Below are 24,901 nucleotides of genomic sequence, written 5' to 3' on the forward strand. Positions count from 1 at the left end.
GTGCTATAGCATTTCTGTCCTAAAGAAATGGGCAAATATTAAAGATTAAGTGGACATGTGAATTAAATGGTGCTTGGGCAATATTAAACAAGGACTAGATCACACAGTAATGTGTAAAAACCATCATCAGGCCGTCGGCGCCCCCTGCAGGCCTTTGTTGTAATGCGTAATGCACATTCGCTCTATAGTTTATAATACATTATGTATTTTAACAGTTTTGTTCAATAAAACCATATAATTTCTTGCTTTTGATACATTATTTGAACTAATTATTATTGCATCATTGCTATTATATATGTATTTTAAGTCATTTTAAAAGCTATTGTTCACTTACATCTATTACCACAAAAAAAAAAAAAAAAAAGTATTATAATTATAGGGCCCTATGGGCCGTTTTTATTTCCAAATTCATTTTTTTTTTCCATTTTCTTTTTTCTATACTCTGTTTTAATGGTTAAATAAAATTTTATTAATCAAAAAGCCGGTCTAATTAATTGAGTTTTACAGTTTTATCTGGACCAAATTCTGTTTTCCATTATTTTCTGGATGCCATTTTAATGGTTCCATTAAATTTTAATAATCAAAAGCATCTCCAATTCATTGATTTTATATTTTATTTTTTTCAGAAATACTGCACATTTACATTTTTCACCTAAATAAATTCTGGTAAATACTCCTTTAAAAACTGTTTTTTGATTATAATTGTATTAATAGTAGACTAGAACACGTGGATATGCTGTCATTCTTGCACTGTAATACTGAACTTTGGACTATGAGATGAACACTTGCTTCTTGCACTCCATGTTGCACTTTACTTTTGCTTTAAAAAAGGATTTTATAGAAATTAGGATTTCATTTCGTTTAATAAAATATTCTTAAGTAAAATTGTAGATTTTTTTGTGGGAAATTAATTGTTTAGATTAATCGATAAATTAGTCGATAGATTAATCGAAATAAAAGTAGTCGTTAGTGGCAGCCCTAATATGTGTGTGTGTGTGTGTGTGTGTAATTATTATTTTTTTTGTATTTAAACTTATATTTGACTATTTTGGCCATTTAAATTCTTGGCCATTCTTATGCCATGTGTTCAGAAAGGTAGCTTCACCTTGGGAACATGTGTCCAGTCTCCTTAACTTCATTGCATGGAATATGTTGCTTCACATCTGGTTTGTTGATCCAAGTCTGAATATTGACAATCTCTTTCCTGTCATCATCTGATATTGATGAGCTGTCAATCTCATCTGAAAAGAGGGAAGGAAATAAGAAAAACATTAAGTAAAAACACAGGAACAAAGATACGAGATGGAGTGTAGCAAATGTTGAATTTCTAATTCGTTACATGGGATATTTTTTGTTTTTCTAAGCTTAAAATGGTCATCATCTTTCTGTTTAATTTCTTCTTTTGTTCCAAAAAAAAAAAAAAAGGTAATATGGCTTTTGAAAAACAAAAGTAAATGACCAAAAGTTTACACCAAAACTTAACGACCAAATTTAAATTTCTTTGGTAAACCACCACAATAAAAAAAAAAAAATTGTAATATCAAATGTAAATATAATGACAAAGTCATTAGATCAAGGATACTCAAACTTGCCTCTGCAGCTAAACTTTGAAGACCTTGATTAAATAGTATATAAATGCTAAAATAACACTATTTTAGTATTCACATTCATATTTTCAATCAGCTTTTTTATATTTTCAGTTTTCATTTTTTTTCCCTTTTTTATATACATTTCTGTTTAGCTTTAATGCCGTTTTATTTAAAATTTCTACTTCAACTTAAAGGTATTTCAGTTAGTTGCCACAGCAACATTTCTATTTATTCAAGTTTCGTAAGTTTAAGTTTCTCATTTAAGATTTACAATTTATTACAGCTTTATTTCAATTACCAAAAAACAAATAAATAAATAAAAATAATCATTCTTATAGATAGATAACAACACTGGTGAAAATGTGTATGAACTAACTCTGCAGAAAATTGCTGAAAAGTTGAGTTCTTCAGGCAGGTTCCATGTTAAATTTGTGTATTTACCTGTATCACACTCTTCCTCATCACCAATGCTGAAGACCGGCTTCACACCCCTGTATGGCTTCCCCACCCGATCACTGCTGCTTATGTGCCTGAAGGATATAAGAAAAACATCACATGTACTTACAAGACCCACTAAAAGAATAACGTTTTGTCCTTCACACCAACATTGTTTTCCTTGTCTTAATACAGGCATTCTAAAAGCAATGGCAGTGAGATGAGGTATCCTCCAGGATTAGAAAGGTGAGCACTGTTAGTTGGAAGAAAGGCAAGTTAACATGTTTGCATTTTACCAGAGATGAGAATAAAAGTGTGGAAGGTCAGGTAATTCACAAAAGTGAATGTTTTGAGTCCATTTTACTTTAACATTTAATCACAACTACCCCAGTCTTCCACAGCTGTGATCAAATCTGTATAAAAACAATTTGTTTGGAGAGAGACTACAGTCCTTCATTGAGAACTAGAGATGCACCGATTGCAATTTCCTTGGCCGCTTCTGATTTCCGATTTTTTTGTAAGTGTGACCTGCCAATACCGATTTTCTTCTAAGAACTATAATTGACAGCACAAACAAACAAAAAATCTATACTTTTTTCAATGCAAAAAAAAATCTGGACTAACTACAGATGTTCTCTCACTTAAACAGCTCTCAAAATAAAGTGCTCTGTGACTGAAAAGAGGCAGAAATAATTCACTGAAAAGGAGTTGCTGTACATGTAATTTATGTAATTTCCCACTATGTTTTTAAATGGTAATTTTTCCCTAACCTTATTAAATGTGTCATCTTTCACATCAAATTCTTACATTCTTTCAATTAATTTAGTTAAAATAATAAGAAACTGTAGAGTTGTTACCATTCAAATTAAATCAACACACTCCCTCTTTCCACTGCAGGAAACACAGAAGCTGCATCTGAAGTGGCACTAGATGTATTTACACAGACTGAATGCATAAAGATTTTTATAAGAATAATGTTTTACATTTTTTACACATGCAAATAAAAGAAATGTTGGGAAAAATGCAACGATACTTTTAAATATGAGATCAAATCACCAGTAGGTGGCGGCAAATGAGTGCGTCATTTAGTTCAACAGATTTGTCCCTACGGCTGATCCACTCCAAAACAAGGCAAGCGACTCTCTATGAATGGGTTACTGAATCATTGACTCACTTGATTCATTCAAAAACGTGGATTCATTCAGTAATGAAACACCGCTGTGTTGCTCTGTTGAAACTTTGATAGGAACTATTTTCGTCAACGAAATTGAGCAAAAAAAATAAAAGTCAATATTGTTTCTAAAATCTAATTTTAACTTCTTGTTTACTGAACTACTATAGTATAAAATCAGTGTCATATTGCAGTGATATTCACGGATATTCACGGATATTCCCTGGCAGCCGATCGGTGTATCTCTATTAAGAACATATAAGAGGACCCAGACAGCAGAGATCAGACTTCAGACTGTGGAGACAGAACTGCTGGCATAAAACAAAGAAAGGCACAAAGTGGCAAACGCACTGTTAGAGGTCAAAGCAGCCAACACTGTCAGAAAGTGACAAGACCAGTGGTTCACAGATTCCACCATTCCAAGTGTTTGTGAATTCAACTACACATGCGTGTGAATGTCTGGTAGTGGATGGCAAAGTAGCAAATTCTAGAATGTTACTCTACTCTGATGATATTCTCAGAAGAATTTTAGCAGGAAACAGGAAATTCAAAAGGATGAAAAGGATATTAGTACTATAGATGCAGGTGATGCAGATGCTTATGGTGTTAGAGCATACATGAGTGTGCCATTTAATCAGGGTTTTAAAAACCCCTACAATGAGCTAAAGCTGACGGCGCCACCTTGAGAGAGCACGCTGGATGCACGCTGGTGGGGGCACAGACAAACATTAATGAAGTCTTACCGATCCAGTATTCCCTTGTCTGGCCAGGGTAGATTGAAAGACATTCTAGTGTGAAATAACAGGGCATAGGTCGGGAGGATGATTAAAACAGAAAGATGTCAGAGAACCCATCTTTTGTAATAAATTTAAAATTTTTCCTCTATACTATATAATTTGTTTGTTTGTTTTTTAAATAAAAGTAGGGCAGGGAGAGAAAAAAAAGACGACAGTCTAGAGGCTAAGTTTTTGCAACTGATCATTAAACAGCCCTCAATTATTTTTTTTAACTAATAGAATACATATCTGGAAAGAAAAAAATGTGAAACAATGCCTGAATGCAAAGAAAATGAAAGATGCTCACCTGTCCACCGGTGTGGAAGTGTTTTCAATGAAGCTGATCACCTTCTCTTTTACATTAACCGACTTTGACTTGAGTGCAAAGGTCATTTTGTTGACAAGCGATTTAACTCCTGTGCTGTTCAGTTCCCCCTGTATCAATATAAGAGATGGGCTGAGTTAAACTTGGAAGTTAATTCATCCAAAACCAAAAGAGGTATTTCCTTATCACAATGGAAGTTAACGCATTTTAATGGCTTGTCCACAAGATGGCACTACACGCCACCCAGAAAATGAAAGGAATATGCTACATCAGGGGTGTCATACTCAGTTCCTGGAGGGCCAGAGCCAGGGCCGCTGCTGGCCAAATGGGTGCCCTAAGCAGGATTGTATTGTTGTGCCCCCCTCGGGCCCCTCCCTCAAATATTATGGAAGTAAAAAATTTTTTTTTACAAAACCCTACTCAAAAGGGTCAAAATAGAACTTTAATAGAATATACAAGTAAATAAATAAATAAATTGTATTATTTACAAAAACAAGTAGCTCTAAACAGTTACCTATGGCTATGACTGTATTAATACAGTTGTCTGATTGATTTTATAGTCTCAAGCATTCAGAAAGCACGCAAAAGAAAATTAAGCAGTTTTACTACGATAAAACCAGTTCATTTTTGTAAAGGCTGTGATGTCCACATGTTTTTGTTCAAGAAATTATAGAGGCTGTGTTATATAGCAAAAAGGTGGCCAAAAATGAAAGATTAAGTGGATATTTGAATTAAATTGTTTGGTCAATAGCCTGTTAAACAAGGATTTGATCATCCTGTAACTATAACAGCAGCACTTACCAGGCCTTTGGCTCCGTTTGCAGGCATTTGTATAACATGTAATGTACATTAATAGTTTCTTTTGTATTAGCCTACATTATGTATTTTAACAGTTAATCGATGAAACCATATAATTATTAATTTACCAATCATTATTGCCTCATTGTTTTTATATAATGCATTTTAAGTCATTTTAAAGGCTATTGTTGGCTTAGGTCTGTTTTTATAACCCAAAAAATTCTTAATACGTCTGTAAATTATTATTTGAAGTAACAAAACCATGGTTAATTTGCGGTTACCATGGCTACAAGAATAATAATTTTTGGTTTTAATAGTGTTAAAACCATGACTAATTTTCGTAAGAGGACATGGAAACTCAAGAGAGAATATTCGATGCGTTGGTGGTGGTGAAATTATTTCCGACATCAAAACACGTTATTAATGTCAACAGCCAAAAAAGTTTCACAGGATTATGAAGTGATGCATAGGCTTCCACTTTTTTTTTTCTAGTCGCCGGATTGCTGATGTCTTTTCACAGGCTTAGTTGTCCAGCAATTATGATCATTTGCATTCAGCCGCAAACATGAGGTGTGAGCGGCCGCGGATGCGGGAATGGTGTGTGTCAAGATTTCTTATTTTATTTTATTTTTTGAACTGGGATGGTGCCCCCATGGGAGTTGGTGCCCTATGCAAACTGTGTACTCTGCGTATAGGGAGCGGCGGTACTGGCCAGAGCCATGCAGAGTTTAGCTCCAACCCTAATTAAACACACCTGATCCAGCTAAGCAAGTCCTTCAGGCTTATTTGAAAACTACATGGTTTTTGTGTTGGAGCAGGGTTGGAACTAAACTCTGCAGGGCTGAGGCTCTCCAGGAACTGAGTTTGACACTCATGTGCTATATGTATCCACCTTATTTTTCAAATGCGGAAATAAGATATTTCCTCTGAATGTACATTATTTGGACTTCATTATCCACTATAAGTAAATAACTAGAAGAATAAAGTACAACAAACCAATGAGCTACAAACCAATGTCTTCAATATTATAAATACTAATATGCAAAAGACAAAGGACACCTTGCACATTCGAGATAAAAATGGCACTGCTCTCACTTAAAAAATAAGGTGGATATAGCTTCAGAGGTGTACCAAAAATACACTTAAAACAGTGTTTTATGGAGGTAATTAAGACTTTCACAACTTAAGACCTTTTAGGTAAAGAAAATGTGAGGAATCAATTGAAGGGAACACAATACACCAATATGTTCTCTAAATGTAAATGTCTAGTGAGGGGACAGTGAGTTGAATTAGCAACAAAAAAAAAAAAAAAACAGCAAAAAAAAAAAATTAAAAACGATTTCCTTTACTTTTGAATTCATTTTACAGAAAAGTTACCCCATTGAAAGACATTTGTTTTTGTTTTAAGCATAAACTGAAATAATTTCAGTTTTTTATTTTTGCTTTTTTTTTTTTCATTTTACATTTGCACCTCAAGTAAATTTATCTTGATTTTAGGATGTTTAGATATTAAAATATTAGATATTTAGATATTACTATAAACAAAAATATAGAGAAAGATGTTCCTTTTTGCAATGCATGCAAAATAACTTGTGAATTTAAGACTTTCTGCTCAGATTAAAAACCTTTACAGAGCCTTAAATTGTGGAAGGACAAACTAGGACTTTAAGACCCATAGAACCTCTGTTGAAAATGTATTGAGAAAATTGATGAGAACATGGGCCACAAAAGCATGGTTTGAAGGCTTCATGCTGAGTAGCACTCTTTTAATACATCATGTAAAATGCATCTCACACACACTAAACTCACGTCAGCGGAGCTGAGGCTGTTGTGGGATCCTGAGGTGCTCACAATCCAGTGAACATAAACATTATCCGGCCCTTCAACATTAATATCTGCCAGGTGCTGCTGCAATGCTAAGCATTAAAGAAAAATAAATTAGCTTCAGTTTCATCAACACAATTTAACTGCTGCTGTCACTATGTAAACCTGCTGATCACATTTTGTTTTTTTTTGTATTTGAATACAATTACATTTATTTAATTATTTATATTTGATTACATTTGGTCTCAAATTTGGTCAGACAGTACTGTGCAATGACCAAGTGTTAGTAATTTTGCAACTAAAAAAAAAAAAAAAAAAGAACTTACCCATAAAACCACCTTTTGCTATGCTCACAAACTCTTTATTTTTCTAGACCAAAAAGAAAAGAAAACAAAAAACAATTAGATTTACCACTTACATTCTTAACATTTGTTAAATGCTTTCAATAATACTTCGCACAATTCAATATGTAGCAGCAAATGCAGTTCTGACCTGTAGAAAGTGGGCAAGCACCATGTTCATGTACATGTCCTCTTCTTCACGTCCACTGCCCATGAAGCACAGATGCTCTCCGCTTGCCACAGAGCCTGATTCCAGAGACTGCTTCTGTGCCTCCAAAAGAGATTTCACTGACAGGGCAAACTCAGAGGGATTATGAAGCATCTGTGAATCAATACCATATCATTACAGTTTTACAGGTCAAGGACACAGAGGTTCATAGAGCTGTGCACAATTACTCTGTGAGGCAGCTACACATATTAAAAATGTTATTTTTGAGGAAACAAAGTGCATCCAAAGGAAATCAATCTCTATTAGAACTATTATGAACAAATACAGCTTTCTCTGCTTGCAAAAATTCTTACCAGGTCAGAGTCCAGGTGAAAGGCAGTGGAGAGGTGACCAGCATTGTACTGCTCAGCAGGACGGCAGTCAACTACAAAAAACCTCACGCCCTCCTAAACAGCATGCAAATCACAAGAACATACATTTAAATAGGAATAAGATCACTAGAAATAGGGCATCACATGGTGAAACATCTGTTAGTGATTCGTGTGCACAGGTGTCATAAAATAATATACTTAAAAGATTTGTTTTTCAAGGTTTTATTTCTTTTTTATTTTATTTGCAATTTACATACATTGAACATATAAAATAGCAGTAAAAGTGTGTTTGACTTAAAATATTGTAAATGTGCGTACAATCAATCTAGTCTCCTTGGATTAAACCACTTGACTCATACTTTACAATGCTTTTTGATGAATAGTGAGATAATATTAAAAATATCTCCACTTGTACTGAACATGAACAAAGTCTTATTGGTTTACAAAGATTATGAGGACAAGTAAAAAATTCTAGGTGAACTAGAATGTTGAGTCCTGATCATCAGCATAAATAAATCTGAAAGATGATTGAAAGATGACTGTGAACTCACAGGTTGTAGCTGGTTGGCTTGCAGGATCTCAGGGACTGATACAGGCAAACAGAGAGCCTGACTCAGGTCCATGTCTTCTTCCTTCAGAGCCACCAGACTGCTGCCAAACAGATTATGGTTCTCCTGCACACACATAAACCAGATAATTGGTCATGCGATACCTGCTAAACTGTTATTGTGATACTCCACATTTCTATCTTGCTGCATCTATTGTGATGTGCATCATATTGAAAGGAAGTTGTTAATACACAGCCCAAAGAGCACAGATTTAACGCTTACCTTTCTAAGAGATAGAGGCGTCTTGCTGTTGTAATACTGTGCTAAAGAAAACAAGTCTTCAAGGTCCTCTACATCTAGGAATTCTGGTGAATGCTTCAGTTTACCTGGGAAAAAGGAAAAAAAAAAGAATTACAGCTGTACACTTTGGTCATAGAGTACAATGCAACAGATTTTTGTACTTTAATAAATAACGCATGAAAGAATTTACTGATAATTTCCTCCTTGCTTTCTCCTTCATGGATGCCATCTCTGGACATGAAAAAACAAAGAAAAACATGTTTTTGCTTGATCTCATAAACAGGAAAGTAAAACTGCCTTGGTGCAGTTCATTAATCAGTTGAGTTCACTGAACAGTCTGAATTGTCACATACTTGGCATTGACAAGGATGATGAGCATGAGGAAGAAGATGAGAAAAGGGTCAGCCTGTTGGAGATAAACATCCCATAAGGCCTGTGACACCTCAGGGAGACAGCTGCTAGAAAAGAGACTGCCTAGCTGCAGGAGACAAAAAAAATAATAAAAAAAAAAAAAGATAAAAAAAAAAAAAAGATTTTTAACATACAGCTCCTAATAACTTTTTTTTATTCATTAATGGTTATGGTCAGGAAAATGACCATAACACTTTTTAAGAATTGATCCATAGTGTGTAAAAGTATAATTTATATACTAAGCCAGGGGTTTCGAATCCTGCTCCTGGATGGCCACTATCCTGCAGAATAAAAGCTTCAACCTCAATTAAACACACATGAACAGCTGTTCAAGGTATTAATAAATTGTACTAGAAACTTCTAGGAAGATGTGTTGTGGCAAGTTGGAGCAGGATTGGACAAACGTGTACTAAGCCAAATACTTTATAAAATATTCAAACATGCCAGAGATCGACTGACCCAGTTGATGGCGTAGGAATCAGGAGTGATCTTTTTTGTGTCCAGGAATGAGCAGAATTCAGGCTCATGGTACTGCAGCAGGAGTCTAAAGAGGTGAAATGGTCTTCCCTTCGCAACGCAGTCTCTGCAAACGGTAAATAATATGACCCTATTTCAAGAAAACTGAAGCATGCATGTTCCCCCTCTGCCAACCTAACATGGTCTCAATTGACCTTTCTGGCCACAGAAAACGTCTGAAGAGGTGGCACTCAGCAGCATTCAACCACCTTTAACCAAACTGAAACTTTCTTACAGTTTAAATCATTTCAAGGATTCAGATTTGCTACATTATCTGCAACATTTCATTATAATTATTACTTTTTAGTTAGTTTTTTCCAAAGTTGGTTTTGAGGTAATTTGGGGGGGGTTTTATCATTATTTTTTTTTAAAGTAGAGAAAAACACACAGACAGACATATGAACACCCCTACCGTGGGATGTATTTATTCACGATGGCGTAGAAGCAGTTGTAGAGGTCTTTTCGGGACAGCTGTAAGCCCAGGAGTGGCTTGAGGATGTGTGGCCAACTAAGATCTGGTGTAAAGGTGACATTTCTGGACTTGCAGTAAAAGCTGATCACTGACTCCACATCTGATACCAGGTCCCGCCCTTCCTCCGCTGGTAACCCTAGCTCATCTATATGCAAAAAAAAAAAAAAAATTCATATTCATATTTTTCCCTAGTATATTGTTTGAGAATGGGTTTGCGCACAGAACTTAAAAGAATGCATGGGATTTATCATGACTCGCGGAGCATCCTTCCAAGATAGTGCTGTAGGTTTATTAACTTGCAAGACATGACTGATCATGTGATAGAACCACTTTTTTCTTAGTGTGACCTTCTTTTCTTAGTGTTAGTTATGTTTAGTACACGACTGGGGGAAGTCGTGGCCTAATGGTTAGAGAATTGGACTCGTAAACGAAAGGTTGCGGGTTCGAGTCCCCGGCCGGCAGGGATTGTAGGTGGGGGGAGTGAATGTCCAGTGCTCTCTCCACCCTCAATACCACGACTGAGGTGCCCTTGAGCAAGACACCGAACCCCCAACTGCTCCCCGGGCGCCGCAGCATAAATGGCTGCCCACTGCTCCGGGTGTGTGTGTGTGTGTGTGTGTGTGTGCATTTGTTCACTACTCACTGCTGTGTGTGTGCACTTGGATGGGTTAAACGCAGAGCACCAATTTCGAGTATGGGTCACCATACTTGACAATACGTCACGACTTTACTTTACAAGTCGCAGCATATTGCCTGACGCCCTGTTCTTGCCACATATTGCCTGACGCCCTGTTCTTGCCATGTCAGCTATTTTTACAGAAACAATGAGGTGGAAAAACAAACCAATTAATTTGACCAACTAAATAATTTATACAGAAAATTAAAAAAACAAATAAGTCGCAATGAAACTTTAATAGCGGCAGATCTTTCCTTCTGTATTGTGACATATTCGAGAGTAACAGATCATAAAAAAGCAGGGGGGAAAAAACAGATTGGATTTTGAGATGTGGGCATTGCACACAAAAATGAATGAGAGTTTGTAGTCGATTGTGAAGGGGTGGTCAAAGTAGATTACGTGACTGGACAAATCCAGCATGTCACCAGAGATCTGTAGCTTTCCCTGGAAGACTGACTTATGATATTTTATTATACACTATGAGGCCAAAAGAAAAAGAAATATACATGAATGAATAATTCACAATAATATCTTTACCATGACACATTACTAAAATTCTCCAATGAAGCTTCTTAATAAAAATGTATTACAGATTACATCAAAATAATGTTTAACAGGTAAGGAAGGTACTCCTGATTCAAAAGTAATTTGCTAATTTAATTTCAAGACATGCTTTACAATTAAACTCACACCTGCAGTAAGTGTTTTAAAACTTCAGAAGTACACAAACAGAAAGACTTGCCAACAGGTAAATGTGTGTGGAATGCACAATGTCACAGGATGTTTTGAATAACCAGTAGACTTATAATGTAGAGTGTCTGACTACACATTCATAGAACTGATATGCTATAAATGTGTAGTGCATTACTACACATAAATGGCACAATGAAAATGAGGTGAAGTGTGCAAAGGTTATTCACCAATGATCTGCTGACTGCGGCTGTGAATGAGCGTCTGTTCTGGTAGGTCCAAAGCCCCATCCCATGAGGACAGACTATCTCCTTTACCAGACACGTTCAAAGCAATCTGTTAACACAGACACAATCAACAATCATCAGAGCCAGAAACTAAAATTTAGGAAAAGATTAGTGGAAACAATGAAAGCAACTGCAGTTCCTCGTGAAGTTCACTGTGTGATATAAGCTAATGCCATCTCCATGGGTGTAAGTTTAAAGGGTCCTACACTTTAAGCAGGGCTCTGAACCGGTTCAAGGAACGAAAATGAAAACCAGAAACGAATGTAATTTTGACTGGAACAGAACCGGAAACAGAAACTAAATCAAATTGTATAGTTCCGAACAGAATCGAAAATTTGAAATGGCCATTAACCGGTTAATAACGTTATTTTATCGTTCCATTTAATATTTGAAATTTGCTGTCAACCATTCAGGAATTCAAGCAGTAGCCTACAGACTATGCAAATGTGAGGCTGACGCCGCGCTCAGCTGTGAACTCTAGTGCAATGGCAATGAATTCTGCTACCATCTTTTTTAATGGGAGGTAGCAAAATCTGACAGGGTAGCACAAATCGTCAGAACATGGGCGTTAGAGTTTATCCGACGACAGTGTAAGATGGATTCAACAGATCTTGCGCACCTGCGGCGCTTCTGTAAACGGAGAAAACAAAACTATAGGCTTACATAAAAAGGAATATATATGCCTATACACTAAATATATTTCACATAAATCATTGACAGATTAACCAAACGAAAGAAAAAAAAAATATGCTGAGTTAGGCCTACGGTTCTTTATGACGCGTTCTCGGAAAGGAAAACGAGACGGCAGAAAGTAGTTTTCTTTATTTTGCAAAACCTTTACAGTTTTATTTTTTTTGCAATAGCTTGACAGTTTTGAACGATGTCTTGCATCTGTATAACCAACCAGCGTTGGTATGGCCATACCGCGCTGGCGCCTCACGCACACAAAGACACATATTTTTGCGACATTGCAGCCAGTTTATCATCAAAATAAAATACAGTTAAAGGAATGTGTAAAAAGTTACAGTGCTCCGTTGTCCAATCTGTTGCGTTCAGCGTGACCACCACCTCACTGTGCTGTTATTGCCGATGTAAAGGATGATGTTTTATGCCGATGAAAGTAAAAGCCAATAAATAATATTTTAGTATACGTCGAGAATATGGAAACATTTGGATTCATGCCGAGCGAGAGAGGTAGGTATCAGTTTCACCTATAATTTGTTTTTCGAATGCCATTTTTATAGCTTATAGGCTACATCCTTAAGTTTAGAGGATTCGTTGTGGAGAGAAACTAATAACTGCGTTTATAATGTTTGTAAACATTTTTGATTTACTGGCATTTTAGCCTACATCATTTCTCAATAATAGCCTAATAAAATGCGACGCGGCTTAGCCTTTGTTTTTTTTTTCCTCAAAACGCAATTTTATACAAGTAGCGTTTTTGTTAACAATTTGCAGCAAACATTTTTAAATATCTTTAAAAAATACTTTAATGTCTTTAAAGCATTATTAGATTTTTTTTCTTTTGTTTAGTAGCCTACATTTAGAAATTTAAAAATCTAGAAAAGATGATGCTGTATTGGCTGTGACTAAGCGCAGCGGGTTAAGATACCATCTCTTTCTGTATTTTTTTTTTTCTTTTTGTGTAAAGAAAACACTGTACTTTATTATTATTATATTATTGGCAAAGCCAATTTAAAAAATATTATAATATTTTATTTTAAAAATATTAAAATATAATTATTATTAGTTATTTTTCTACTCGTAGTAATACAGAGGAACGCAGGAACGGAAACGTTAAAATATCGATTCTGCTCGGAGTGAACCGATTGACTTTTTTTCGTTTTCAAGCCCTGACTTTAAGCCTACTACAGTTTCCTTAATGGCCATCTAATCGATACAGAGGCTCTCTAAAGCCCTTTGGGACCGTTGACTCTAAAGGAAACCCTTTAAACAAAGCTCTGCATGGATCTCTTTCGTATTCTGCCATAAGCATGAATGCTTTTTCTGTCTCTCTCATCAACACACAGCACGTACAATCTTTTCAAAGCTTTTTCATAATCCAGAAAGTCAATATTTCCACATGATGCTATGCAGGCTGATTAGTCAATCCATTTTATCTTCAAACACACCCACACACACACACATAGTATACCTACCATCCATAACTTGGCCCGCTGTTGTGGGGGTAGGTTTGGGAGCTGGATAACACCATCCTGGTTAGTGTCCAGATCACATTCTGCTGAGTCAAGTGCGTCAGCCAGATCATGAGTCCTTCAGAAGGCAAGGCAAGGCAACTTTATTTATATAGCACATTTCATACACAGTGGTAATTTAAAGTGCTTTACATAAAAGGAAGTAAAATAGTAATTAAAAAATAATCAAGACAATAAAAATAAGGAATTAATAATAATCACAACAATAAAAACAAGGAATTTAAAAACAAACAGTCTCAAGCTTTGTTCAAACGCTTCCGCGCTAAGTGAAAAAAACCTTCCAAAACGCCTAACTATTCCACTACTTCACCCCCTACTTACTTTGACCATCATAAACCAAACAAATAGAACTCAGAGGTCCTACTTTCAACTGATTAACCAATACACTTGTCTTTCTTTGCCCACATTCTCTTTACCATCACATCACTTACTTTAGCCTTCTGTTTAAACATTTAAAATATGAAAATTGATTTAAAATTAATTTAAAACAGTTAAGAATAGAAAATGATTATACATAAAATACAGTGCAATCAGTTCAGAAGTAGCACAGTGCTCATTCAACAAACGCACAGCTAAACAGATTTTGAGTCTGGATTTAAATGTGGTTAATGTTTTAGCACATCTGATCTCTTCTGGAAGCTGGTTCCAACTGTGGGCGGCATAATAGCTAAACCTCCACCCTCCACCTGGTTCTTACTAGGGGTCGACCGATTATCGGTCTGGCCGATTATTGGCACCGATATTAAGCATTTTTATGATAATTGGTATCGGTCATTTTCAAAACCGATGTGCCGATAACATTATTTAATTTTGAAACGCGCTATTTGGCTCTGATGCAGCCTTTCGGAACTCACCACTCTGTGGCCTAGAGCAGTCTCCGCCCACCGCGCATCTGATTTGTTGAGAGTCAGGAGTCCGACCAATCAACGTGGAAGACTAAAGGCACTCTCACACCGAAACCGCTTGCTAACTGGTGCTGCTTCATCTCGCATCAGTTATCTCTCAAAGGCAGCAGCAGACCTTGCACAAGTTGCAATAAATTACAATCCACTACACTGAAGTTGTAAAAACCTCAATATTATCTATTTATGGTTTCCGAGATGGGGGAAACGCAGGGGGAAATCGCGGAATCCAGTCATATAAAATGTAATTTACTACACGTTTGGAGTCATGTTTGGATTAATTAATCAAAAGTAGGTCAGTACACTTAAATCGACTCATGATATGGACTATCTGTAAACATTAAGCTCCAAAAATACTATTTAAATATGAATTCTGCATGTTCGGCGTGTCTCTGATATGTGAAAGGCACAGACGCGCGGTTTTGACACACACACACACACTGAAGTGCGCGACGCTCGAGGTGTATTCCGCATCTGCCATGTCACTAAATGAGGACATAAATACATGAACATCATCCCCAGAACTGCTCTGAGAGTTACTTCATGAGCATTTGACTGTTTCGTTTGAGTAAAACGATCGTCATATCATAAATAGGCTACAGAAACTTAAGAGGTCCTCGTGGCAACCCGTCAAAATAAAAGTTCGGTTTATTTACTAATACTACTACAATTACTACAACTTTTATCACACAATACGCTATTTCTCACATGTTTTAATTTTAATAGTAAACACATTTGTTTGCCAAAAAATAGTTTAACTCTCATTTGATTAAAAGATAAATTAAATTAATGTTTTATGCCTTCATTTGCACTGCTCTGTAAATGAAAACTAATGGAAATTACTGTCACATAGGTCAAGACTAAGATACTGTCACATAGGCCAAGATTAAGTTACTGTCACATTGGCCAAGATTAGGATGATTGAGACATTTCAATAGGCTATTGAACCAAGTGAGCCTATAACAGGCTATTAGTGTTATAGTTTCATTAAAATAGTTGCGGTCTTCTTCGCAACTTCTACAATGGAGCTATGAAGACAATTAAATTATTTACACTTATTATATACATTGCGCTTTTTAAATTAATCAACTGATGTGCATTAGATGATGAATTGAATAGTCCCCTCTTGTAGGTTATGATTTAGTCAACCGAAAATAATTAATGAAGAATTATGAGAGGTTATGCTATTACACATACATTTCTAACATGTAAATTATTGAAGCCAAATACTTGCATTTCCCCAAGCTGTTTAGCTGTAGTATTTAGTATTCATAGGCTTAATCATGAAGCATACAGTGGCCCCACTTTTAACTCTCTCTTTATATATTACCCTTATTGTAGATGGATGCATGGGGGAAGACAAGAGTAAGAAGTGCAACCAACACTAGGGAAGGCCGTTTTTGTCAGAGCCCTTGTTATTCTTAATTTTGACATTCATTTTCGTTTTTACACCAGACATATATATCGGTTCTCGGTCTACTTGGTCTGTAATAATCGGTATCGGCCCTGAAAAACACATATCGGTCGACCCCTAGCTCTTACCCACCTAGAAAACAAAGACTCCTATGTTAGAATGCTTTTCATTGACTTCAGCTCAGCATTCAACATGATAATCCCACAACAGCTCATAAATAAACTAAACCTGCTGGGCCTTGACAATTCCCTTTGTAACTGGATCCTGGACTTTCTAACCGGAAGACCTCAGTCAGTCTGTGTCGGCCACAACACCTCGAGCACTACCACACTGAGCACAGGTGCCCCACAAGGCTGTGTGCTCAGCCCGCTGCTCTTCACACTGCTGACCCACGACTGCACTGCCAAGTTCAGCTCCAACCACATCAAGTTTGCTGATGACACAACAGTGGTAGGTCTCATCAGCAACAACAATGAAACGCACTACAGAGAGGAAGTGGCACAGCTGGCTGAATGGTGTGGCACTAACAATCTGGCCCTCAATGTGGGGAAGACAAAGGAGGTTGTAATGGACTTCAGGAGAAACTCCGCTGGCCACCCCCGACCATCGACAGCTCGACTGTGGAGAGAGTCAGCAGCACTAAATTCCTGGGGGTGCACATGACAGAGGATCTCACCTAGACCACCAACACCATGTCACTCTCCAAAAAGGCACAACAGCGCCTACACTTTCTCCGCAGGCTGAAAAGAGCAAGTCTCCCTCCACCCATCCTCACCACATTCTACAGGGGCACCATTGAGAGTGTGCTGACCAGCTGCATCACTGTCTGGTACGGGAACTGCAGTGCTGCTGACCGCAAGACCCTCCAGCGGACAGTGAACACAGCTGCAAAGATCATCAGTGCCCCTCTCCCCTCCATCCTGGACATTTTCCTTACACGATGCTCCAGCAAAAAAAACAGCATCGTGAAGCACTCCACCCATACATCCCACAGTCTCTTCCAGCTCCTACCATCAGGAAGACGGTACCGGAGCATTAGACTGCTCAACAGCTTCTTCCCCCAGGCTGTGAGAGCACTGAACTCAAACCACCCCGCCCCCCTCTGAAACCCCATGCAAACCCCTACCTCCTAAAACATGGACCACCCGCCACCCCAAACCTTACCACACCAAAGAAAAAAACAGTATGGAACTTTTTTGTGCAATTCGAAGTGTACTACACACCGGTGAATGGGCCTGTACAAACCACCTGTAGTAACACACTCTCCTCTATGTGCACTAGACACTTTACACACACTGCTGCGTGTACTCAATCCCACAAAAGACTCAGGAATATATGTATGTTTACATGCTCATGCACAACAAATCATCCTGCACTGTTCCCCAACCAGCTGCTTGACTCAAAATGTTTCTCCTTGCACATGTACAGTATTTATGTGAAACATTCGTATAGTTTGTATTTTTTATCTTATACTTTTTTAGTTTGTATAGGGTAAATATTTATATATAGTATACTTAGTTAAAATCTGTCAGTAGGTTAGTTGTGTATAGGTTTATAGTGTTTTGTTTTTTTTACTTCATTGTTGTATGTCTGTATTTATGTAGCACCGTGGTCCTGCGAGGCACAACATTTCGTTCCACTGTATGTCCCCACATGTAGCGGAATGACAATAAAGCTCAACTTGACTTGATTGAATTGAGCCTTGTGGGACTCCGCATGTCATGGACGTCCACTTAGACTTATGCTCTCCTATACTCACATAATAACCTCTCCCTTCTAAGTATGACCTGAACCATTGGAGTACCATCCCCGAGAGCCCAACACACACAATAAATGCATATGACACTGTGATCAAATCACTCGAACTACATTTAGAAGTCAAGGATAGAGTCTAACCTTATTCAAGTGTAAATGTGTTTGCTAGAAAACACTACCAAGAGTAATTTTTTTTTTCAACAGCAAATTTCTACGTTATTCTATATTGGACAAAAAGTCTCATTATCACCAAGGCTATGTGTATTTAATCAAAATACTGTAAAAACAGAAATATTGTGAATATTTCTTTTAATAGAATACTTATTTATTTTTTTAATTTATTTTTATTTTTTTAAGTAAAAAGGAATTTATTCCTGTCATGGCAATGCTGTATTTTCAGTAGCCATTTTATTAATTCTTCATTGTAACAATATCACTCTAATATGCTGATTTGACGCTCAAGCAACATTGCTCTTTCTATTATTATCAATACTGAAAACAGCTGTGCTGCTTAATATTTTTGAGGAAACCGCAAAATAGTTTTCAGGATTTTTGATGAATAAAGAGTTCACAAATACAGCATTTATTTTTCATAATGTCACATATAAAATGTCTTTACTTTTGATCAATTTAATACACCCTTACTGAAAATTATTAATTTAGTCTCGACCTCAAATATTTTAACGGTAGTGTACATTAAAATTATAAATTCTGTTAATATAAAGTGAGTATCAAGAATACTGCAACATATTCTAATTAACCAGTAGCAGAATTAAGAGGGGAAAAAAATATTTTCAGACGTCTCCTTCCTTAATGAGCTAAATGACTTTTATGCTCGCTTTGACAATAACAACAAGGAGACAGCCACCAAGATCACATTCTCAGGAGACCATCAGACCCTCAAATTCACCTCCACAGGTGTCTGCACAGCATTGAGCCGGATCAATGCATGCAAGGCTGCTGGCCCCGACGGCATTCCTGGACGTGTGCTCAAGACATGTGCAGAGCAGCTCACAGGGGTCTTCACAGACATTTTCAACGTGTCCCTCACCCAAGCAACTGTGCCAACATGCTTTAAGTCCACATCCATTGTGCCAGTGCCGAAACACTCCTCCCCGACGTGCCTGAATGACTACCGCCCCGTAGCACTCACACCCATTGTTATGAAGTGCTTTGAGCAACTGGTCCTGGCACACCAAGAACTGCCTCCCACCCACATTGGACCCACACCAATTTGCCTATCGAAGCAAAAGGCGCACTGAGGATGCAGTATGCACAGTACTGCACTCGGTACTCACACACTTGGATAACAACAACACATATGTACGGATGTTGTTTGTTGATTTCAGCTCAGCATTCAACACCGTCATTCCCTCCAAGCTGACCACTAAACTTGGAGACTTGGGTGTTAACACCTCCCTCTGCAGCTGGATTATGGACTTTCTGACCAACAGACCTCAGTATGTTAGGTCAGGCCACACCTGCTCCACCACCATCACACTCAACACCGGCATACCACAGAGCTGTGTGCTGAGCCCATTTCTCTACTCCCTCTACACCCATGACTGCAGGCCTGTGCATGGATCCAACTCCATCATCAAGTTTGCTGATGACACCACAGTGATTGGCCTCATCAGAGACAACGATGAGACTGCCTACAGGTAGGAGGTACAGCACCTGGCTGCATGGTGCGCTGACAATAGCCTGCTCATCAACACCAGCCAGACAAAATAACTTATTGTGGACTAGGGATGCAACGATACCATTTTTTTCAGAACCGATCCGATCCTGAAAATTCTGAGTATCTGCCGATACCGATCCAATCCGATACCAGCGCAGTTTTTTTAATCGATGTAGAATTTCTATACTTCTGTGTGTCAGTGTGTGTTACTCTTTTGTGTGTTAAACACAATCTACTACATATAGATACCATAATTTTAATGAAAAATAACAAATGAAAAAATATATAATCATAATCTATGACAAAAATACTATTATAACCTTGGTTTAAAATACAGCAAAAGATACTCTAGAAAAATCATGGGTGCACAATAATTTTATAAAACCTAGTGAAACATTTTTATTTACAATTAAAAGTGAATAAGTGTAGGACTAAATCTGGTGAAATTATACACATTGCTCTTTGAATTGTTGTAAAATGCATTCATGAAAAAACAAGCAAATACATTTATATATAAATATATAGGCTACTATAAAATTAAAATATATTTCTTTTAAATCTATAGCACAGTAATGAAGGCAGCAACATATGATAGATAGGACAGAACAAGAAAGACTGTTAATAATCTTTCATTGCGCAAAAGTATCATAATATGTAAGGCTCCAATATAGAGCAGCAGAAAGCGCTTATGCGCATCCCGTGCGCAGAATGATGCGCTTGAAGCGACACAGAGTCACAGCGCGCAGCCCTCTGAGTCCGCATAGAAACGTTCAAAGTACAAAGGGAAGAGATATTGATGCGTAGTGTATTAAATCTGTGCGTACGTTTATTAAGCCTTTTCTTTTAACCATTTTAAACCTATACTGCAGTTTGACTGTAGTAACCGAACGCGACACGCAGTTTGAACGCTGAATGGAGGATGACAGACAGCCGCAGCGGAGAGAAGAGTTTACCTGAACTTGAATTTAAAGACTTAAATATTCATCTATACCTCAGATTAAACAGCTTCAGAACACTTGAAATATAGTGCACGAAAACTTTATGGTGCTTTATAATGTTTTTGTGCCTTTCGTGGGGCTCAACAATAACATAATAGTATACGCACAATATCGGATTTGGATCGGTCTCATCTGACCGATACCCGATCCGCAGAAAATGGCGTATCGGAGTCGATACCGATACCGAGTATCGGAATGGTGCATCCCTATTGTGGCCTTCAGGAAGAAGAAAAGTGGCACGCATGATCCCATCCACATTAACGGGATGGTTGTTGAACGTGTCTCCAGCTTCAAGTTCCTGGGAACCCACATCTCGGAGGACCTGACCTGGACCACCAACACATCCAGTCTTGTCAAGAAGGCTCACCAACGCCTCTTCTTCCTTAGGACACTGAAGAAGAACCACCTGTCTCCAGCCATCCTGGTGAACTTCTACCGGTGTGTAGGGCTGTGTATCGAGTTTGATACTTTTTAGGCACCGACCGAATTGCCTCGATACCACCGAGTATCGAAAAACGTCTTGTCGTTCGGTACCAAATTTCGATACCTAAGGGGTTAATCTCATCACCGTCAGTGAGCCAATAAGCCTGCAGCACTAGGTGTGTTTGACTAGAAGCAGCGCGGCGCTGATAGATCAGTGTTTGACATCCGCGAGAGCAATTCGAAAGCACACGGAGCAGTCTGCTCTCTATATCGCGCAGTTTGTTTACTACACACAGACTGACGCTCGCGGTGATTTCAGTGTCTGCCGCCTAACTAAATGAGGACATAAACACATGAACAACATCTTCAGAACTGCTGTGAGAGTCAATTAATGAGCATTTTACCGTTTGATTCGAGTAAAACTAACGTCATATCATATACACACAGAACTGTAAAGGTATTCCAGGCAACCCGTCAAAATAAAAGTTCGGTTTAAATTGGAAGACACTGCGGCAGAAATATATTAATATTGTTCAGCGGACAGTACATACTGCTACTACTAGGCTACTATTAAAATTAGGGATGCACGATATTATCGGACTGATATCGAAATCGGCCGATAATGACTTTAAATGTAAATATCGGCATCGGCCTGACATGCAAAATTATGCCGATATGTCTTGCCGATAAGGGGAAGGGGTTAACTCGCATGTGCTCAGGGTGTGCTAGCGATTAGATCATGTCAACAATGTGGCTCATTCGTGAAGCAAAGTTTTGTCTGAATGATGAATAGATTGACTGTTTTGGATCGCTGCATTTAATGTGTGAAGGCATGTACAGAATGACGCGTTCGGTGTGGGATAGAGTAAACAGTTATAGCACAAGCAGGGGCAGCAGTGACAGCCTCCCCCAGGTCCTAATGCCCGTTCGGTAAGTAGTTTTAATAGTAGGGGCGCAGTTGGCCTACTTCTAATTAAATTAAAAGTAAAATAGCCTACACAAATAACATTTAGACTGTGTTTCTGATTAAATAAAGCAGTAATTGATGTAATAAAATAAGTATGTTTTGATTTAATGGTCAGAAGCTATAGCTTACATAAAAAAAAAAAAAAAAAAATAAAAAAAAATCACAAACATGACACTTGTAAATTAAATAATTTATACTGATTTATTCATTAATGTGTAACGTTTTATTTTTAAACAAATCATGAGCTCTAAAAGATTTTCAGAATTTTTACAACTCTTTTGTTTTAGACCATCTACAAATGTTAAATCTTAAAATAAAATATTAGGGTTAACACTGCATCTTTCTGGGGGAAAAAATGCAGCGATTGATATAGTTGATTTATATTTATTTTCAAAGCTTCAATGTACTGTTAAAAAACCTTTATTATTTTTTATTTAATTCTAATAAATAAGTTCTTGTTAAAAACTAACCAAAATTAATAATATTTTGCTTATAATTTCTGCACAGGAGAGACTTGGTGTTGTTTCCAAACAAAAGGAAATATATCGGTATCGATATCGGCCAAAATGAGTTGAAAAATATCGGCATATCGAATATCAGCAAAAATTCCAATATCGTGCATCCCTAATTAAAATTATTAAAACTTTATTATAATTTTTTTTTAGTAATGATCACACAACAGTTATTAAATGTTTTTATTTTAATAGTAAACCCCCTTTGTTTGCCAAAATAAATAAACTTTGATTTTCAATAATTTAAATAAATTAAATTAATGTTTTATGTCTTCATTTGAAAACCAGATACAGAACACAGAATTTCTGAGGAAAAATAAAAAATTTCATAAGGCTATTTTAAGAATACATTTAAATAAACTAAGTTGTTTTTATGCATTCAAATAATTAGACATACTACACCAGAATTTAATAACAATAAAACATATGGTGAAAGAAAATAAAACACCCACTTATGAAAGTGGATGAAGATTTTAAATTTCTTGAAGTCTTTAACAACCTAGAAATGATGATGTGTTTTAAAATGAACATGCACTAATGTAAACGTAGCCTAACAGATGTGTAAACTGAAAACAATTTGAACTATTAAAATTATTTATTTATTGTGTGTTGGATATATTTTGTTCCTTTGTGCAGTGGCTCAGGAGATGAGGCTTTGAATCTGTATAAATATCAACATTAAAAAATAGTTTTTTTGAGTTAATGTAATCTTATTAAAACTGATTTCATAAAACTGGTATCGAAAAAAGTATCGTTCAGGAACCGGTATCGAACTCAAGGTATCGATATCGAAAATTTTTGAACGATACCCAGCCCTACCGGTGTGTGATCGAAAGCATCCTGACCAACTGTATCACAGTCTGGTATGGGAACTGCTCAGTTGCTGACCGCAAGGCACTACAGAGGGTGGTGAAAACTGCCCAACGCATCACAGGGACACCACTTCCTGCCATTGAGGAAGTCCAGACAAAACGCTGTTTACGTCGAGCTCGCAGCATTCTTAAGGACTCCTCTCACCCTGACCATAGACTGTTTAACTTACTGCCCTCTGGGAGGCGCTTCAGGAGAATCTGAACAAAGACCAGCAGACTCAGGAACAGCTTTTTCCCTACAGCTGTCTCCCTACTGAACTCTGCCCGATGATACCCCCCTCACACACCACTGCAAACTCTTCACTCCTCCCCATCACTAAATCGGATTAAAAAAATTTAAATCCATCTACACACTGAGTACTATGTACTGGAAATTTTTATTTTCTATGCACTTTCAGTGTTCATTGCACTAGTGTTTATATATCTTATTGTATAGCTTATTCATATCCATTTGTAATTATGTTCATAGTTTTTGCTCATAGTGTACATACATTTACTGCATAATCCATCTGCATAGTATGTTCATATAACCCATCTGTATATCATACTGATAGTATTTAAAAATTTGTAAATTATGTCCATAGTACTGCCTTATCTGTATATTTCTGTACATATGTAACATATTGTAGGCACTGTATATCCTGTACCTCTGCTTATTGCACTTCTGGTTAGATGCTCACTGCATTTCGTTACCCATGTGATTTTCTGGATTTTTATTTTTTTTTATATTCTGTCTCTCACAGTTGAGGTGTACCTACGATGAAAATTACAGATCTCTCCATTCTTTGTAAGTGGGAAAACATACATATACATACATATATATATATATATATATATATATATTAAATAGGCAGTATTACATATTGTAATATTATATAATCTTGTGTGCTATCCGTCACGCCCACTGAAGGCTCGTCAGTAGATAATGCATGTGTTCCGAAAATGAACGGAGGTCTCACGGGTTTGAAACGGCATGAAGGGGAGTAATTAATGACAGAATTTTAATTTTTGGGTGAACTAACCCTTTAATGTGTATAAAGACAAACTGTTTTTCTTTCTTTAAATTATTTATCAATTTTTATCATTTTTTTGTATATTTTTCTACCCATTCAACTGATTATTAAGACACATTCTCTCAATTTCTAATAATTTGTGATCCACCCTAACAGCATCACCATGGTGACATTTATTTGCATTAATGGAATTAGTTACAATACATCAAGAAACCAAAATTGATGATTAGATGATAGGTTTCACTGTCATTCTAAATTCCTGACATACACTTAGGAAATAAAATACAAAGCATTCCAAACTGAAGTGAGAAAAATGCAAGTTGCCACATTCAGATATTTTGTCTGAATGCCTTAATAATGAGAGAGGAATCTTAAGAGCCAACATATTCTCTTTTTTTAGGTAAAACTAAAACTAGGAACTAAAAGAACATGTAAAGCGCTATCTGGGG

General features: G+C 36.9%; 1 protein-coding gene across 6 annotated transcripts in view; it reads right to left on the bottom strand.

The window, feature by feature from the left end:
- The window catches only part of tbc1d23 (TBC1 domain family, member 23), a 31,290-nt gene that overhangs the window by 5,158 nt on the left and 1,231 nt on the right, over positions 1-24,901 (bottom strand). For 3 of the 6 annotated variants that reach the window (XM_079432734.1, XM_079432736.1, XM_079432737.1), the window contains 16 exons: positions 13,859-13,973; positions 11,643-11,748; positions 9,987-10,191; positions 9,518-9,641; positions 9,001-9,125; positions 8,838-8,878; positions 8,630-8,733; positions 8,351-8,473; positions 7,782-7,874; positions 7,411-7,581; positions 7,245-7,287; positions 6,904-7,010; positions 4,279-4,406; positions 3,939-3,983; positions 2,031-2,119; positions 1,106-1,241 (listed from right to left, as the gene is read on the bottom strand). In XM_079432734.1, coding sequence (XP_079288860.1) covers positions 1,106-1,241; positions 2,031-2,119; positions 3,939-3,983; positions 4,279-4,406; positions 6,904-7,010; positions 7,245-7,287; positions 7,411-7,581; positions 7,782-7,874; positions 8,351-8,473; positions 8,630-8,733; positions 8,838-8,878; positions 9,001-9,125; positions 9,518-9,641; positions 9,987-10,191; positions 11,643-11,748; positions 13,859-13,973 — 1,755 coding nt within the window. The remainder of the gene's footprint in view (positions 1-1,105; positions 1,242-2,030; positions 2,120-3,938; positions 3,984-4,278; positions 4,407-6,903; positions 7,011-7,244; positions 7,288-7,410; positions 7,582-7,781; positions 7,875-8,350; positions 8,474-8,629; positions 8,734-8,837; positions 8,879-9,000; positions 9,126-9,517; positions 9,642-9,986; positions 10,192-11,642; positions 11,749-13,858; positions 13,974-24,901) is intronic. The other 3 variants (XM_079432739.1, XM_079432735.1, XM_079432738.1) reach the window with 1 other exon arrangement.

This window comes from Barbus barbus (genome assembly GCF_936440315.1).
Source record: "Barbus barbus genome assembly, chromosome: 13".
In the NCBI taxonomy this organism is placed as follows: Eukaryota; Metazoa; Chordata; class Actinopteri; order Cypriniformes; family Cyprinidae; genus Barbus; species Barbus barbus.